This window comes from Rhodnius prolixus, unplaced genomic scaffold, assembly GCF_049639745.1.
Source record: "Rhodnius prolixus isolate KJV_2025 unplaced genomic scaffold, Rpr scaffold_5, whole genome shotgun sequence".
Taxonomy (NCBI): Eukaryota; Metazoa; Arthropoda; class Insecta; order Hemiptera; family Reduviidae; genus Rhodnius; species Rhodnius prolixus.
In genome coordinates, this window is record NW_027411624.1 from 20287687 (window position 1) to 20305621 (window position 17935).

General features: G+C 33.7%; 1 protein-coding gene across 2 annotated transcripts in view; it reads right to left on the reverse strand.

Moving 5' to 3' along the window:
* LOC141458864 (tachykinin-like peptides receptor 86C) overlaps positions 1–17935 on the reverse strand; it is a 379610-nt gene that overhangs the window by 11953 nt on the left and 349722 nt on the right. For both annotated transcript variants that reach the window (XM_074137418.1, XM_074137417.1), the window contains exon 4: positions 1229–1360. In XM_074137418.1, the coding sequence (XP_073993519.1) occupies positions 1229–1360 (132 nt within the window). The remainder of the gene's footprint in view (positions 1–1228; positions 1361–17935) is intronic.

The window sequence follows — 17935 nt, forward strand, 5'->3', positions numbered from 1 at the left end:
CAGTGGCGACTAGTGACTAAATCAGTTCATAAAGTAGCGATGTGAACGAGTTGTAATGTTTGAAAAATGAGTTTTATTTCATTAATTAAAATGTAGCAATTTTCAATGTTGGAGTTGGAACGGTATACTAAGCGGCCCTGTACCTTTAGGCTGGAAACATAGTGGAGCGGCGAGCAAAGCGGCGATGATAGCGAAGAGCTAAGCGGCGAAATCAAACACAAGTTAACATATGGGACCGCGCATAGTGGCGAGCAAAGCGAAGATAGAGCAACTCTATCTATTTCTAGTTTTTGTTTTTGCCGCTTTGCTCTTCGCTATCATCGCCGCTTTGCGCGCCGCTCCACCATGTTTCCAGCCTTAGTGCTTTTATTGAAAATATTGATGTAAATTGGTGAATGGTAAATACTGTATCAAATTCGAAAGAATTCGAAGCGGCAACACACTTATATTCTTTTATTTTATTTGCTATTTGATACTTTTTATTTATTATTCACAATTGCTACATGTGGCGAGCATGTCCTTCTATGCTTTGAATATACTGTTTGCTAAGGGTATGGCGGCACACAGCATGCCCGTGGCGGAGTACTGGCATATAGAACATATTGCAGTTGGAATAAGCTCGGGAAGTCAATTATTCCAGGTCAATGCACACATTACGGTTTTAATCCTGGAAAGAAATATTTCCATGGCTAACTTTATGTATCTAATATACTTGTATCCTCTTGGACCAAAACCAACTTAAAGTAATCTGCGATGTTCAGTTTTTAGATGTGCTGTTCATATCACAGACGTAGCTTAAAAAATTTTCCTTTTTTTCCCAGGGACCTCAGAAAATATGAATTTCAGATAAAAATTCAATTTTTTAAAATTTGACAGAACAGCATTATTTGCTTGCACTACGAGTGAAAGAACATAAAATCTGACAGGTGAAAATAGAATTGGCACATCTAGGTTTTATGCTGAGTTGAAAAAAAAACACAATTATCGTCACCTTTTTTTATTTATATTATTGTAACTGAAAGTGTGAAATAAAATGGATGCCTTAGTATTTGTCTAGATAAATATTTTAATTGCTTTAATGTGATAGGGAAATTATAGTAGTCATTTATTTGCTCAAAAATCAGAGTTTGTAAACAAATTATTTATAGCACTAGAGATAAAAATCTTTATTTAGTTTGCTTATTAAGAAATACATGAATTTTAAGTATACTAAGATTTTAATATTTACCTGCTCTTAGTGGTGGAATATAGCAGACATGGGATAGCTAGTAACGAGCTCGCTGCCCATATTATAAGTAAAGCTATACGTGCTTTCCTACGAGACATTCTATGTTTCAGCGGTCTTACAATTGCCATATACCTGCAAGAAACAAAAAAAAAATTTTTTTTGAAAAAATTGTATATTAGAACCTCGAAAACTGTAGTAAGATAAAGCCATGTAATGGTTCATTCCGCAAGTTTCCCTGAAGGTGATTAAAGAGTTAGTGATGGTGTCCTCCACATGTGACACATACCTCAATTGATTCGTAAACATCTGACGGTTAAGTTTTGTAAAATTTGACTGATTTTACTGGTTTATATTCTAATCTAATGATGCAGTAAGCAGGGGTAGCATGTGTCAAAAACTTCGTATATTTGTTAAAAATCTCTTATTGATTAATCTGACTGGTTAATCAAAATTCTGAAGATATAGATGAACATTCTTTACTGATATCTGACACTTATCATGGGTAGAGCTTCCCTTTTTTGAATTTTTTTCCATTAAAAGTAATAGAATTTCTATTATTAGGTTCTTTAATCAGCACCAGTAGATTTCAGGTTAACTAACCTAAGGAATCAGTTTAAATTTTTTTTTAGTTGAAGTCATGGTCTTATGCAAGGAAGACTAGTGAAAATTTCTAAAAATTGTTACATTATTTTATGCTTCCAATATTAAACCGAATAAAACTTAGGTATAAATCTTCCGTTTGCAAAATCTTTTGTCTGTTTAAATTTTGAAAATTGCTTAGAAATTCTTCTTTCCGGACAATTTTTTATTCAGAAACTTATTAGCAACAAGTATTTTCTATAAAAATCATTTCCAAAAATCTGACGCGATCGCATTACTTCTCGTATGGAAGTAAAAGAAGACAGAAAGAGTGAATTTTATCGTAAAATATTTTTGTGAAAAAAAATTACAATTGCAAATCTATCTGCCAGCTTTTTGTTCTCTCAGTACCTTTTTTCACATTTATTTCTAACGCCGGCGGCATAAATACAATCAAAAATAAATTCTTACTTTTTCTTTTGGTACTGGATATCAGAACACAATACAGTGACTCCCATTAATACTGGGACAGTACATACAGAAGTTAAAAATTGACGAAAATTAAAAGTGGCACCCATTTATTCAAATTTTTATAAATTCATTTCATTTTATAATTACTATTAATTAAATAAAAACTATTTAAATAATTACATAAAAATGTTTTGGTAGATTAAAAAATATATATAATAATAAGAGCAAATTCTACCTCTCATAAATATTGGGACACTATTATAATTTATAGTTTGTCCCAGGTTTTGCCCGAATATTTATACAATTTGTAAATATATACCTTAAGCATATATTCAATATGAAATTAATAATTAAATTAGTTTATATAAATCAAGCCACGTATAACATGTCGCGCAAAAATACAAATACAACGATTGAACAAAGAAAAATTGTAATTTCTTTGCACAAAGACAATAAAAAGTGTTAGAGAGACGGAAAAACTGATCGGACCTAAAACATCTACTGTGTGGAACATCATTCAGCGTTACCAAAAAGAAAAAGAATTGTTTCACTCCCACAAAAAGGCCGTCCTCGACTGCTCTCTGAGAGAGAGCAGCAGAGAGCAGCGTTATATTTTAAAAAAATTAGAAAAGATCACCGACTTAGTGCTCCAAAACTTCAATGTGAAATTTCTGACATGTTCAGAGAGCAAAAATGGAGCAGAAACTGTTCGGAGAGTGCTAAGAAAACTCGACTATCATGGTAGAGTAGCCTGGAAGAATCCTTTTGTCAGTAAGATAAATCGTGCTAAGAGAGTGAAATTAGCCGAAAAATATTTTAATGAAAATAGTGAATTTTGGAATGATATACTCTAGCGATGAATCAAAATTTAATATTTTTTAGCCAGATGGAAGGGATATGGTCTGGAGGAAAGCGAATGCTGAACTCGAAAAGAAGAATTTACAGCCAACATTAAAGGGTTTTAAAGCTGCACCACCGGGTGGAGGTGGGTCAGTTATGGTTTGGGGCTAGATGTCCGCATCAGGATTTGGAGAATTAATGTTTGTTGATGGAGTGATGGAAAAAATGGTTTATAGTAATATATTAAAAAATAATTTGAAAAAAATGCCCAAAAATTGGGTATTTTAGGGTCTTTTAAATTCTACCAAGAGAACGACCCCAAACCTACGGCTTTGGTGATACGCCAGTGACTGTTATATAATTGCCCAAAAGTATTCCAAACCTCTTCGCAGTCTCCAGGTCTTAATCCCATTGAAGATTTATGGCAATATTTAGCTAGTGCTTTAAGTAAACGAGTAATATCTAACAAAAATGAATTAAAACGATGTTTCCTGGAAGAATGGGAAAAAAACACCACCTGAATTAACCAAAAACTTGTTTCACCTATGCCTGATCGTTTGAGGGCTATTGTAAGTCAAAAAGCAATTATTAAATTATTACCAACCAAATATTAAATAGTAGGAGATTTTAAGTATTGAACATTTAAACTCTAGCACTTCTGGTGTCCCAATATTTTTGAGAGCCTTATTTCACACTTTTTCAAAAAGTGCTACCTAACAGTTTGGAATTTCATTGATTTATACTTATATATAATTTGTACAGATGTTGCTAATGTTATTTAAAAAAAAAAAAAAAATCCAAACTTTTATATGTTGTTTTCATTTTCCTTTTAAATCATTTTGTAATAGGTGTCCCAATATTAATGGGAGTCACTATGTATGTTTTATTAGGTTTCTTAAATAAATGTTATTTAATTTAAATGCATATTGTACTACGTATATTAAAAACATATTTGTACTTATCATTTGTCTAGGATTTGTGATACGTCGCTCTCTAAATTGGCAAACTCTTCTAGTGTTGCCAATAATTAAATATGACAATTTAGAAGAAAAAGTAGTGATAGTGTTCACCGCAGATTGTTTACTTGTTGAATGTGCAACACAACAACTGCACATCTGTAAACAAGGAAGTCCACTTCTTTCTTTCCAGTGGCTTTCAAATCATGGGTATTTGCGAACATGTCTGTAAAATGTGCAAAGAATGATTTGTCTTGTTAGCAGATCCAGCATAACCGTTCAACAACGATAACAAAATTGGTTTAAGTTTCTCGTCGATGAACTTGAATAGCATTGAGTCTGGTCTAGGTTGAAGATTAGAGATGAAACTTAACTCCATCAAACCAACTAAACTAAAGTTAGGTTAGTGATCACTGAAATGCCAATTTGGAGAGCAGTGTATCACAAATCCTAAACAAAAGATAAGTAAAAATATTTTTTAAATATACATACATAGTACAACTAACTAAAGTTAGTTACACGAGTATTAAGAAATCTAACCGATTTTGATCCAGTATATTATAACATGAATAGTGTTCCCTTTTTTTAAAAATACTGTTCATAATAAATATTTACAAGCAAATGTTTAAAGTTAAATCTGTGTTACAAATTTATTTTAAACAAATTAAAGAGTTTATTAGAGAAATTATTTTATAAAACTAGGATAGCTTATTAAGTTTATCGAGTATACTATAACATGAATAATTATAAAGTATTTCCCTTTTTTTAAATACTGTTCAAAATTAATAATTAAAACCAAAACTTTCAAGTTAAATCTGTGTTACATATTTATTTTAAACGAATTAATGAGTTTGTTAAAGAAATTGTTTAATAAAAAGAGTCAATTAACTGAAATAAATCCTATAGATACACACTCAGCTGCACATAGGATTTTATAATTCAATTTCACTACGGATTACTGGAACTAAAATGTTAACATATGTACATCTACACACCACGTTTTAAAATCCACTTTTTCGGACTTGGCGAAAAAGAGCTTCATAAAGAGCATTTTTAATTATAGCATTATTTACGCTTATCCGCAGTTAGAGAAAGGAATAATTCAATGTGAATTCAAGAAGTTCAATTGCTTAGTTTTTTTTTTTAATTCAGACTGACTGGGTTGAATAATTATGTTCTATATTAAATATGACCTTTATTTTAACACGATAAATTAAGTGTTAAGTTTATTGATGTTATTATAACTAATGAAAATATTTATAATTCTTGATCAATCTCATGCCCTTAAACGGTAAGATTTTAGAAGTATCAAATATATTAAAGTAGTTTATGAAATACTTTAATAAGAATGGTTTTAATAAATTATTTCAGGACTTATTTCATTTGCGAATTCTAGCCCAGATATCTTATACTTGAAAATGAAAGTACTCATTTCTTATGCCTTCCTTTCCTCTTCTTCCAGAAATGGCGTTTCCAGTAAGATGTAGGCGTCCTAAGTGTACTCTAGCCCGGAGTTACGAGGGTCGTTTGAAAAGTCCGTGCAAAGTCAGAGAGATAGCACCACTGGCGCGTATCGAGGTTATGTTTAGTTAGTAGCATCTCTTGGAAGAACACACACCAAGTTTCAGCCAGATCGGTCTATTTCTTTGTGTTTGGCATTCGTTTTAATCGAGGAAGTCGAGTGATTTTCAAAAAAAGGACGAAACAAATTTCGTGTGTTGATTAAACATACTTTATGAAAGGCAAAACGCCTCAGGAGACTAAAGAGAAGCTTGATAAACATTATGGTGACTCTGCACCTTCGATTAGAACAGTTTATAAGTGGTTTCAAAATTTTCGGAGTGGCCATATGGGCCCAAGTGACGCTGAACGTTCTGGACGCCTTGTTGAGGTTACTACTCCAGAAATCATTGATAAAATCCATGATATGGTGATGGATGACAGAAGAGTGAAGGTGCGTGAGATTGCTAGTGCTGTGGGCATCTCGAATGAACGGGTACATAATATTTTGCATCAACATTTGGACATGACAAAGCTATTCGCAAGATGGGTGCCGCGATTGCTCACGCTTGACCAAAAACTAAATCGTGTGAAGTGTTGCAAGGACGGTTTGCAGCTGTTCCAGAAGAATCCGCAGGACTTTAAGCGTCGTTTCGTCACTGTGGATGAAACATGGATACATCACTACACTCCTGAGACCAAAGAACAATCTAAACAATGGGTTACCAAGGGGGAATCTGCGCCAAAAAAGGCGAAGACCGTTCCTTCGGCCGGAAAGATTATGGCGACTGTCTTTTGGGATTCGCAAGGAATAATCCTCATCGACTATCTGGAAAAGGGTAAAACTATTACAGGTGCATATTATTCATCGTTATTGGACCGTTTGAAAACCGAGCTGCAAGAAAAACGCCCACGATTGGCCCACAAAAAAGTCCTTTTCCATCACGACAACGCGCCAGCTCACACCTCAGCAGTTGTGGTCGCAAAATTAATGGAAATAGGGTTCCAACTCGTTTCACATCCCCCCCCCCTATTCTCCAGACTTGGCTCCCTCGGACTACTATTTGTTCCCCAATATGAAGAAATGACTGGCGGGAAAAAGATTTTATTCAAACGAGGAGGTGATTGCAGAAACGAATGGCTATTTTTCAGACTTGGACAAATCCTATTATTCGGAAGGGATCAACAAACTAGAGCAGCGTTGGACGAAGTGTATAAGCCTAAAAGGAGACTATGTTGAAAAATAAAAAAAGTTTACCCCAAAAAATTAAGTAGTTTTTATTTTTGCACGGACTTTTCAAACGACCCTCGTATAATGTATAAAATATTCAAAGAAATCATACATGGAGAAGATATTTCTATTTATGTAATGCCAGAAGAAAGTTTGGTTTAACTTAACATTCCATCGTTTTCAGCTAGAATTCAAGTTATGTAATTCCATCATACACAAAGCCTTCCACTTTCTAGACACCCTATCTATTTCCCTTGAATTGAGGCAGTACACTCCAGGTACCTTTTTATAAGTATTTCAACCGTTTAAAATGAAATCAGGAGCATTTAAATGAAACAAGAGATTTTTTTGTTTTTGTTGAAACTTAAGAAGTTATTTCCACGGGCCCTGCAACACCACCTCTCAATAATACTCTTCCAAAGTTGTCCAAGGCATTTCCTACCCTATTATTTACCCAACCCTCGCAAGAAAGAATGCATGCATTCGTTCTATGTAAAATCTAGTAAGGTGTCTTACCCTTCATTCAAACAAAAATAACTACACTTTTGAAGACGCTGTTATGACCCATTTCCGTTATATCTAGATAGTTATCGCGATAAGAAATCCAAATACTAGACTAAATGGCTAGATATCAACCAGTAGTACCGACTGATCAAAAGAATATTTATCCAAACGGTCGGAACTGCCTCTAATCGCATCGCACGTCAGGATTTACGGACATAGACATGTATCGCTTGGAATGGTATTATTTGGAGACCATCATTCTTAAGAGTTTGTATTGGAAAAAATTTTTTTAAAACTGTTGAGACGCACTTGTAAATCCAGACCTATATATCGGCTTGTTATTCCAGATTTACATTGTACATTTGTACAATTTTGTTGAATAGAGTAAAATAAATTAGAGTCAAACTGGGAAAATGACTATAAATACATTTTCAAATACAATTACAATAAAAATAATTGATAAGAGAGAGCTAATAATAATATTTCTAATTAAATAATTCCTTTGAAGCTAAAATTATAACATTAAATTCTTTGCTTAGGTTTTGAAATACCAAAAATTGAAAAATAAAAATACACTGCTTTCCTGATTTTTAATTAATATAAAATTGTTTAATGAATCCAACTTTTTAGATGCAGTAAGTTAATTGAACATTTTTGGAAAATGAAGATTCATTGAAGCTTAAAAATCGAGTATGATGGGAATTATGTCTTGTTTTTGTTTAAATTAAAATGTTTGATACTAAAAAAATAAATAAATAACAAACAAGGAAATACAAAATGTATTCTGTTTTTATTTCATTTTAAAATAAAAAAAATGGTATTTTAAAGGTCAGAAAATTGATATTGTAAACAGATATAAATACCTCGGTGTTATTCTTACGCCCCGCCTAGCCTTTGGGTCTCACCTTGAGGGAAAAGTCTCTTTGGCAAAACAGGGTTTAAATAGAGTTTGGAACAACTTTATTATAAGTGGAAATGTACCATTGCAGGCTAAGTTCCAGGCTTTCAGAGCTGTCTCTCGAGCTATTGTGTGTTATGGCGCTCAGGTCTGGGGGTTTCGTGCGTTTGAGGTACTGGAAAAATTTCCAAGATATTTTATAAAGAAATTATTTGCTTTACCGTCCGCTACCCCAAACTACCTTCTGTCCATAGAGTTTTGTTTGGAACCGCTGGAAGTATATACATTCAATCTCCATGTAAAGTATTGCCTTAAGGTATTATCTCTTCCTGCACACAGACTTCCTAGAATAGTTGCTCTTAAAATAATTGAAAAGAAAACCTATTGGTACAAGCATTGGCTTACTCTCTTCCAAATAACCTCAGTTTTGAAGGCTCTTTGGATTCCTTGCATGGTTGGCGTGCCCAGCTGGATTTGTTGTCCAGAAGTATTAAGGAGTCTCATCTGGAGGAATGTGTGAACCGTGCGGTTCAGTCGGAGCGTTTTGTTCTGTACAGATACTTAATCGCAGAATACAGACATAGCACCACGGCAGAGTTTTCTGAAAGTTTAACATTCCTGGAATTGCGCTGGTTTCTTAAGCTAAGGGGAGAACTTCTCTACTTAAATTATAGGCCTTGGATAGACAGAGACCCTGATTTGGAAAAGTGTTCTCTGTGTAACTGTGGTACGCGAGAGGAGGTGTATCACTTTCTTGGAGAGTGTCCTTTGTTGAGAGAATTTCGCCTTGTTTATTTCCGTAAGAGTACACTCTCCAGAGAGGATATTATTTCTTCTTTAACTGGCCAATCAGATCCTCGTCCAATTATCCGTTACGCTCGCCATGCTTGGAAGGCAAGGTACTCCTGGATTCCGATATGTAATTCTGTTCATTTTGTTTTTTCCCACTCTTTATTTTGCGTTTGACTGAATTTGATTTAATATAAAATTGTACTTTATATCTCAGTGGAATGGAAAGAAATTATTAATTTACTTCATTTTATTTTAATTTTATATTAATTTACTTTATTTTATTTAAATTTTATATTAATTTACTTTATTTTATTTAAATTTTATATTAATTCACTTTATTTTATTTTAATTTTATATTAATTTACTTTATTTTATTTAAATTTTATATTAATTTACTTTATTTTATTTAAATTTTATATTAATTCACTTTATTTTATTTTAATTTTATATTAATTTACTTTATTTAATTTTAATTTTATATTAATTTACTTTATTTATTTTATAGAATATTTCGTATTTTTTAATTTATATGTAAGCAGTGCTCTCAAGCAGACGGCTTTGCCATTGCTTTATTTATTTTTTAAATCTACTTTGCCTATGTGTATATATGATTTCTCAATAAAATAATAATAATAATAAAAAAAAAAAATAAACAAAAAATAGTTTAAATTAATACTGCTTTTAAGGAAGATGAGAAAAACCATTTTGCCTCTTGCCCTTTTAAATTTAAATCTAATCAGAATATTAACAGTAGCAGAATTAAAATTAAGTGGTTGAATGAAAAGCAACTTGGGTTAAAATCTAACCAACCAACCAACCAACTTTTTATTGAAAGAGTTCGAAGAAGTGAGTCTTGTAATTAGTAGCACATTAGCAGGCGTATGTTGATACGCCTTCATTAACGAGCTACATGGAAGTGATAATATTACAGGTGAACATTACTTTTATGGTAGGAAAACAAGAAAACGGTGAAAATCGCTTAATAAACATACAAGTTCATAAAACGATGATCCAAAAGAGAGGCGAGTGTCTCTGTTACTGGTAACAGAAAATAAAAATAAAAATAAACTTTCTGTATAATATTGCATCTAAATAGTTTTCGGCTATGTCTAAAATTTCACTTATTACTGAGCTGCTGTCCTTTTTGACAAATTGCGATTGTAATTGTGTTCTCATGCATTTCATTTACAAGAATATGGTTTGTACAATTCAATTTATACGTGCCTGAAGGCTCCATAATTTGGTTACAAACGTATACTGTACTAAACTTTAATTAAACTAGTAATTAAATTGCAGACAATTCATTCAAATATTATTTATAAAAATAAATATTTAAATAATATTTATTTGATATCTTTAGTAAGGGTCCTTCAATATATTAATTACTATTTATTGTATTAAACTTATTACCGATCAATGTAGTATCTCTGTACGCATCTGTCAAATGGTTAAGAAGCACGAGGTTAATTTATAATTTACATGTACAATGTTGAATGCAAGAGAAATCACTGTACAGTGCTTCGAGCGCCATTGGGCCTTACGCCTTGGGCACACAGAAAGCGGCGGGCAGCGATCCAGCGGTCGTCGCGGCGGTCTGCGATATGGTGACGTCACACAGGACGTGATTCTTTTGTTAGAGCGGTCCAGTTTGGTGGCTTTCTTCTTGAGAAGTAGTAGTGCGTTTTCTTGTTATTTGTTTTAATTTTTATATATTGAGTATGAGCTCGGACGAAGAACAACTCCTTCTGCTATTAGTTTTGCAAAGCAAAAAGAAGAAAAGACGAAGTTGGGTGCATGAAATCAATAAGAAGAGAGAACCAATAGGGGAATACCACCGCTGAAGGGGTATTGAACACATGAAGATAGGTTCTTCTAGTATTTTCGTATGTCGCGAGAATGAAATAGAAAATGAGTAATAAAGTTTCTTAACATTGGTATCTTTATTTCGTATTACTAGGTGGCAACGCGGTCACGTTGAAATCTGTGATTTTGTACTACCAGATCGCTTGTCGTCGCGACAAAGACTAGCCCGCGGCGGTAGAACGCGTTCTGTTTGACAAAGATGATGCAACATTGTCTAATACAACTAGACCGCCTGACCGCCTCAATTGGAGATCGTTGCCCGCCACGACAGACCGCTTTCTGTATGCCCAAGGCCTTAAATGTTGAAACGACTTAAATAATAATAATAGTAATAATAATAATAATAATTATAATAATTATATCAATAATTTTAGAAGCGCCATGATAGCCGAATGGTTGGAGTAAGACCCGCAAAGTAATTGTGTTCGATTCCCAGTCTAGGGCTTGGAGTTTATTTAATAGTTAATAAAAGAAATTTATAGTGAAGTATACGCTGGATAGTCTCTTCCGTCCACGACACCTAATTTTATGGTTAAAATGTTCAGCCTCGCGCAAAAATTTGGTATTACATTATTCACTTAAATTACGATAATAATAAAAACGAAGGGATGCGATTAGCACAGTGGTTAGGGCGCTGTATTTTCAACCCTTAGTTAAATTTAAGCCTTTGTATCATGCAGTATTATTTTTACTGTCACATGTAGATGTAAAATTAAAAAAAGAAAAAATCTATCTCTACTCGCTCAGCACTCAGCAATTACTAAATAAAATTTCTATGGCGGATATTACTGGTGTCAAAACCAGGCAACTATGAACGTTTCCACGCCTTCGCTATTTTAAAATTTAAATATGCAATCAATGGGAGGCACTAAATAATTTTTGTTTTTGTTTTTCAATTCGTATATGCATCTTTCAAACAGAAATGATTGCACAAACACAATAATCAACGCTTATACCAGAAGGGATTGGTAATGAGCTCAGGGAATTAACTCAATTAACGCTATTTTGAAGAGAACCCACGCCCCACATGTTGCCACGAATAACAGCTGAATATTGGGATGGCAATGCTTGTATTTAATTTCCTTTCGGATAATAGCTAGGTGAAGGCAAGTTCTTCTTAGCACAAAAAATGATTTTTTGTTTTTTTTCTAAGCATATGATGATAATATAAAAAAAAGAGTGAGTAATCATCGACAGTCGGTGAAACATTACGCATTTTATTGAGAAATATTCTCAAAATAAACAAGAACATTTCAATGTTCAATGTTTTTTTTTCTAACCATTTTTCTGAGTAGATCATAACAGTAAAAATTCTTTTAGTCAGAACTCTAGAAATTGTAGTACGGCTTGTGGCCGATAGATAGCACTTGAATTCACTTAGTAGGGTAGCTCAGTGCTGATACTTTGATTACCAGTGAAAGAAAGGATTGTATGTTAAACTTGAAATTTTAAGCATAATCTCCCAAAGTTCTAGGCCTCCACTAGAAAAACTCTGTGGACTGTGGGAACAGATAACAGCGGGCTAAAATAAGAAATGTAATTGCCAAATTCACCAAGGTTCTAGTTTGCCATCCGTAGGTCTCGTTTCATGGAAATTTAACAGTTACAAAAAACCCAATGACCTAGGGCAGGGGTCGGCAACCTATTTTAAGTAGAGAGCCATTTCTCCTTAAATAATTTTAATAAATCTTACCAAGAGTCGCAAGGATGATAGTGTAAACAACTCTGTAGATCATTTGTATTCACAAATTATTATTTTATGATATTCAATAACATTTAAATGTTTTATATATTTATTTTCACATATTGCAAAATAAATAAACAAATAAATAATAACTAATCCTGTGTTTGAATGAAAATGGCGGCAGTCCTATATATTACGTACTGTATTTTAATATAATTCTATTCAATTACTAAACTATCACATTTAAAATTATTTTTGAAAAAATATCTTTACTTTAATAAATGAAATTTTGGACAGGCTGAAGAGCCATGAAATTAGGATAAAGAGCCGCATGCGGCTCGCGAGCCGCGGGTTGCCGACCCCTGACCTAGGGTATTGTTTTTAGAAAATTATTAGGAGCCATTTTTAAGAGAATCTCAAAGAAATTAAAAATCCTCTCATCAACAAAATGGCACTTGCGATCCGGTTGATTTTGTTGGAGATTTCTAACGATGCACATTACAAGATACAGTGAAAATGACATTGAATGTCATTGATAGAGATAACGTGATATTTATGGGCTGTTGGAATAGTATGGCCTTGAAGTTTCAGGTATTGTGAAATTGGATTCACTTGTTAGCTGCCAATGAGACGCATGCGGTGAATCTTTCTGATTGACTTGTATAGATTGTCACGTTTTTTAGTTTTGTGTTTCTTTTAGATGGTGTTTGCCTCTCATTCATTCCCTTGCACCTTTCTAATTCTAAAATCTAGGAACATTTTCACATATATTTACTCTTTTAAGGGACTAGAGTTTATTTTATTATTATTATTTTTTTAAGTATAAGAAGAATAATGGATAGACAGTTTGGAAAGAAATTGCATGCACGGCTTCTGCTATTAACTAACATTTAGTTCCTAACATTAAACAAAAGCGATTGCAAACCGAAGGAACTTAAATAGATTCTATGAAGGGTTCGGAAGACCGGAACAATTTGGTGGACATTAATTAGGTTATCAATTGGCTCTAGCAGCCAAAAATGTGCTCATTTTATTTGAAACAATTGCGGGGATTTAATAAGGCTTCTTTTAGGACCAGTTGTTACTTTGCATTTTAGACTCTTTTCTCTTCTTCTTTCAAGACCATTAGCGCTTTACTTCAGTACTAGTATCACAACAAATCATTATGATACTACCTACACTGACCAATCTTTTGCCTATCTTATATCACAGGTGAAATGACTTCTATTCAGCTTGCCAAACAAGGTTAAGGATCTTGGTTCGCACATGCCTCTCTTATGTCGTCGATTCAGTCGACAAGGAGGAGTATGGTCCCTAGTTCATGCCATTTTCAAGATTACAATATTTCTCTTAAACAATTAAGCGTGGAATTCAGTTTTTAAAAACCCCCCACAGTGTGTGGAATTAAAATCAGACGTGTATACACGTCAAACGCAGGGCAAAACAACCAAAAGTTTACAACGTCGTAATAGTCACTGCAAGCGACTTTTTCTGCAATCTCTGGGGCTTGAGATTACAGTGCATTCTGTGCATTTCAAAAGCTTGCAACGCTTCACGTATGCATTGCTCTAGTTAACTAGGGACGCAAGAGCTTTTACAAGGAAGAAAAGAGCTTTGAATTATGTGCAAAATGCAATCATGCTCGTACTAAGGTCTGAACCTCTATCTAAAAGGTAAAAACGGCATTGCACAAGGGTTGAGAGCTTCTATTTGTGTGCCTAATTCCCAATCTCTAATGCGGAGACCAAACATGTACCAATCACTTATCATTTGGCTGACTCCCACCGACCCCCTCCGCAATTAGCAGTTCTATTGGTAAGATAAAGGAAACATCCCACCAAATAATATTCTTATTGTATTTTATTAAAATTTCGATTTTTTATAGTTAATGGCTATTTTATATTTTTCACAACGAGTATACACGTCAAACACTGGTTAAAATACATACCACTTTAGGTCTCTTCCGAGGACTGTCATTGCCATAATCAAGTTCTGTCAGATATCTGTAGGTGTTTTACTTTCGACCGGAAAGTTAACCAAAGGTAAAGCGGCGGTCCGGGTACCATTTCCACTACACTGCAGAGGAGTCTAAACTGACTGCAAGTAACAACTTGTTTCCTATAGAACAAGGTAGTAGTGCAATCCATGTTTATGCATAGTGATACTGATGTATCATCAGCAGGACCTCTATGGATGGCCTACAAATAATTCAAACCCAAGTTTCTAAGGTTGGCAACGAAAACTTGCCAAGATATAAACAATTTAAAGACGCAAGACTACTGTAAAATGGACAAAATGGAAAATATGTATTCTCCTCGCCACAGAAAAGTTTCTTTTGCCATTACCAGTGATAATAGTAACCCAATTTGTAGAAACGCAGGGAACTATAACGTTGGAGTTGTGTACAGGTATCTTTGAGTGAGAAATGCTCTCATGTAAAGTGAGCTTATAATGTTTAAGGTTTTAGTTAAATTTTTTTCGTTTATTGTAAACAGTTAGGAGGTTATACTGTAAACTGAAACTCCAGAGGAAAAAATGTAATATATATATTTCTGAATAAAGTGTATATTCTATTCATACCACTTTAGGGAATATATGAAGAAAGAATTTAGTACTTTCGTTTAGTTGTTATCTGTACTGGTTCTTTACACCATACTTAAATTGAAGGGCTTTACTTAAGTAAATATACATAAGTACATGCCCACGCACAGCATCATTCTTTCATAATTTATTCAATTATTCTCGTAACTCATTTTTACTCATTAAATACATGATACATCCTATAAATATATTTGCACAAATCTATTAACATACACGGACAAGCCGTATAAATACATTTACATTTAGCAAGAGATTCCAAATATGATGATGTGGTATTATTTCTTTCAAATATTCGATTTCTCATGTTGATGTCGTTATCACTTGCATCATTTGTTTCCAATACATGGTTTTGTAAATAATTTAAACATAATAGTTCCTTTTAAATTTATTTTAATTTTTAAAAAGCTTTACTCACATCCTGTTGTTATTTATAAAATCTTGATGATTACTGGTCACGCCATTTTGCGTGTTCAACATGGGGTGTTTGGACAGGGATTTGACAGCAATGCGGGACTTAAGTTGTAAGGGATCAGTGGAATACTATTTAGGCAGTGTACTCTTAGATTGTGCAAATCATGTTAAGGTTATTTCTTACAAATGCTTAGGAAAGAGAGAAGTTCGGTGATTTGTTACTGATTGCCTTGAGTTGCCTGATATTAGAAGACCAGCGGGTTTCTAATCCCAAATGCGGAACATCTCTCTGAGATTCTCGTTCCATCCATCCCCCAACTAGGGTGGCCAACTCTTCGAACACGTTTGTACCTTCTATACCATCTTTATCGGCACCTCACTCTCACCCATTCTCGATTGACATGGCCCGCGCCATCTCAATTTGCCTAGCCTAACGATTCTTATTACATCGGATTCTTCTGTTAGCTCCATCAATTACAGATTGACCATCCTACCATCAAATCTAACCATAAATTCTACGAAGAAAGTACCGACCGAAGGACTGTAACTTCCTTTTATTTTAGTAATACTCATCTTAAATGAGCATTAGGCGTTGAAAATTTCTGTTATCGGTACTTTAATGCGTCAAGTAAACAGTTCACTTCTGGAAGAAGAAGTTACTTTGGCAGTAAAGGCTGAATTTATATTAGCTTTTAGTGACCGTAAAAATATTATATTAAGGATTCAAATTAGCGAGGAATTGATCCAGAAACAAAAACAACATCTCATCTTTTTTGCCAACGTTTCGACAAATATATTGCCTTCTTCAGGGCGTGGCTATGCGGGTCGGTTGAGTTACCTTGAAGAAGGCAATATATTAGTGGAAACGTTGGCAAAAAGATGAGTTGTTGTTTTTGTTTCTAGACCGATTCCCCGCCAATTTTGAATCCTTAAGCTAACTAAACTCTTTTCTTACTCTAGGAATGAGATTTAATTATTATGATATGAGGATGTACGATTTCGTGTTTTCCAACCGAAACAATCAATTTAAGGTACACTGGTCACCTTTGCATCTAAGAAAAACTGGTTTTAATCGACTTGATCTGCGCGTGTTTCTGAGTGTATTTTTATTTGTGAGCTACATTAACTCCAAAAATCTAGAAAATTCAAATCTGAAACTTCAACTCAATGCCACCAAGATACCCGTTAATAAGCTGAACAGATTCTTTTAACCTGAATTGCCTCTTTACTTATTTGCTTTTTCAGATTTTTGAATTTTTTCTTAAAACTCTCTCAAGTTTATACATTTACTTTCCTCAAATTTTACTAAGTGTATTTTCAAAAGTATTATTTAAACAATTTGATGGCTTACCCGGTACAAAGTTTGTTTTTTGGTTTTGTTAATTTTCACTTCTTTTTTTTTTTATTCAATACCAGGTTTTAATTAATTTTCCGATTCGCAAAGGGAGACATTTATATATATGAAATGTCTGTCAACCATGAATGTGTCTACTTCACAGTATATTCAGAGAGCAAAACCGTTTATTTGTTAAAAAAATGGTACTGTTCGATACATTGAGTTACTTAATACACAGCGTACTCGTCTGTCACCAGACAATTCTATTTGAAAATATAACAATTATTTTAACATTTAAAACGTTTGTTGACACAAAATTCTAGATTTTGATTAATAAATTTAAAAACTGCTGAACCAGCTGTAAATGATTTATGATAGCTGATAATCAGCTAAGGAGTCGAAAATGGTAACCTTAAAATGAATATTACAATGTTTCATTTTAGTGGTTTAACATTTGTTAAGTGATTTAAGTGTTTTGGGGCAACTCAAAGTCTTTATCGCCCAACTCTTTCACGCTCTGGGATATTTAGTTTAGACTATTAACATATGAGGGTCGTTTGAAAAGTCCGTGCAAAGTCAGAGAGATAGCACTACTGGCGCGTATCGAGGTTATATTTAGTTAGTAGCATCTCTTGGAAGAACACTCACCAAGTTTCAGCCAGATCGGTCTATTTCTTTGTGTTTGGCATTCGTTTGAATCGAGGAAGTCGAGTGATTTTCAAAAAATGGACGAAAAAGAATTTCGTGTGTTGATTAAACACTACTTTATGAAAGGCAAAACGCCTCAGGAGACTAAAGAGAAGCTTGATAAACATTATGGTGACTCTGCACCTTCGATTAGAACAGTTTATAAGTGGTTTCAAAATTTTCGGAGTGGCCATATGGGCACAAGTGTCGCTGAACGTTCTGGACGCCCTGTTGAGGTTACTACTCCAGAAATCATTGATAAAATCCATGATATGGTGATGGATGACAGAAGAGTGAAGGTGCGTGAGATTGCTAGTGCTGTGGGCATCTCGAATGAACGGGTACATAATATTT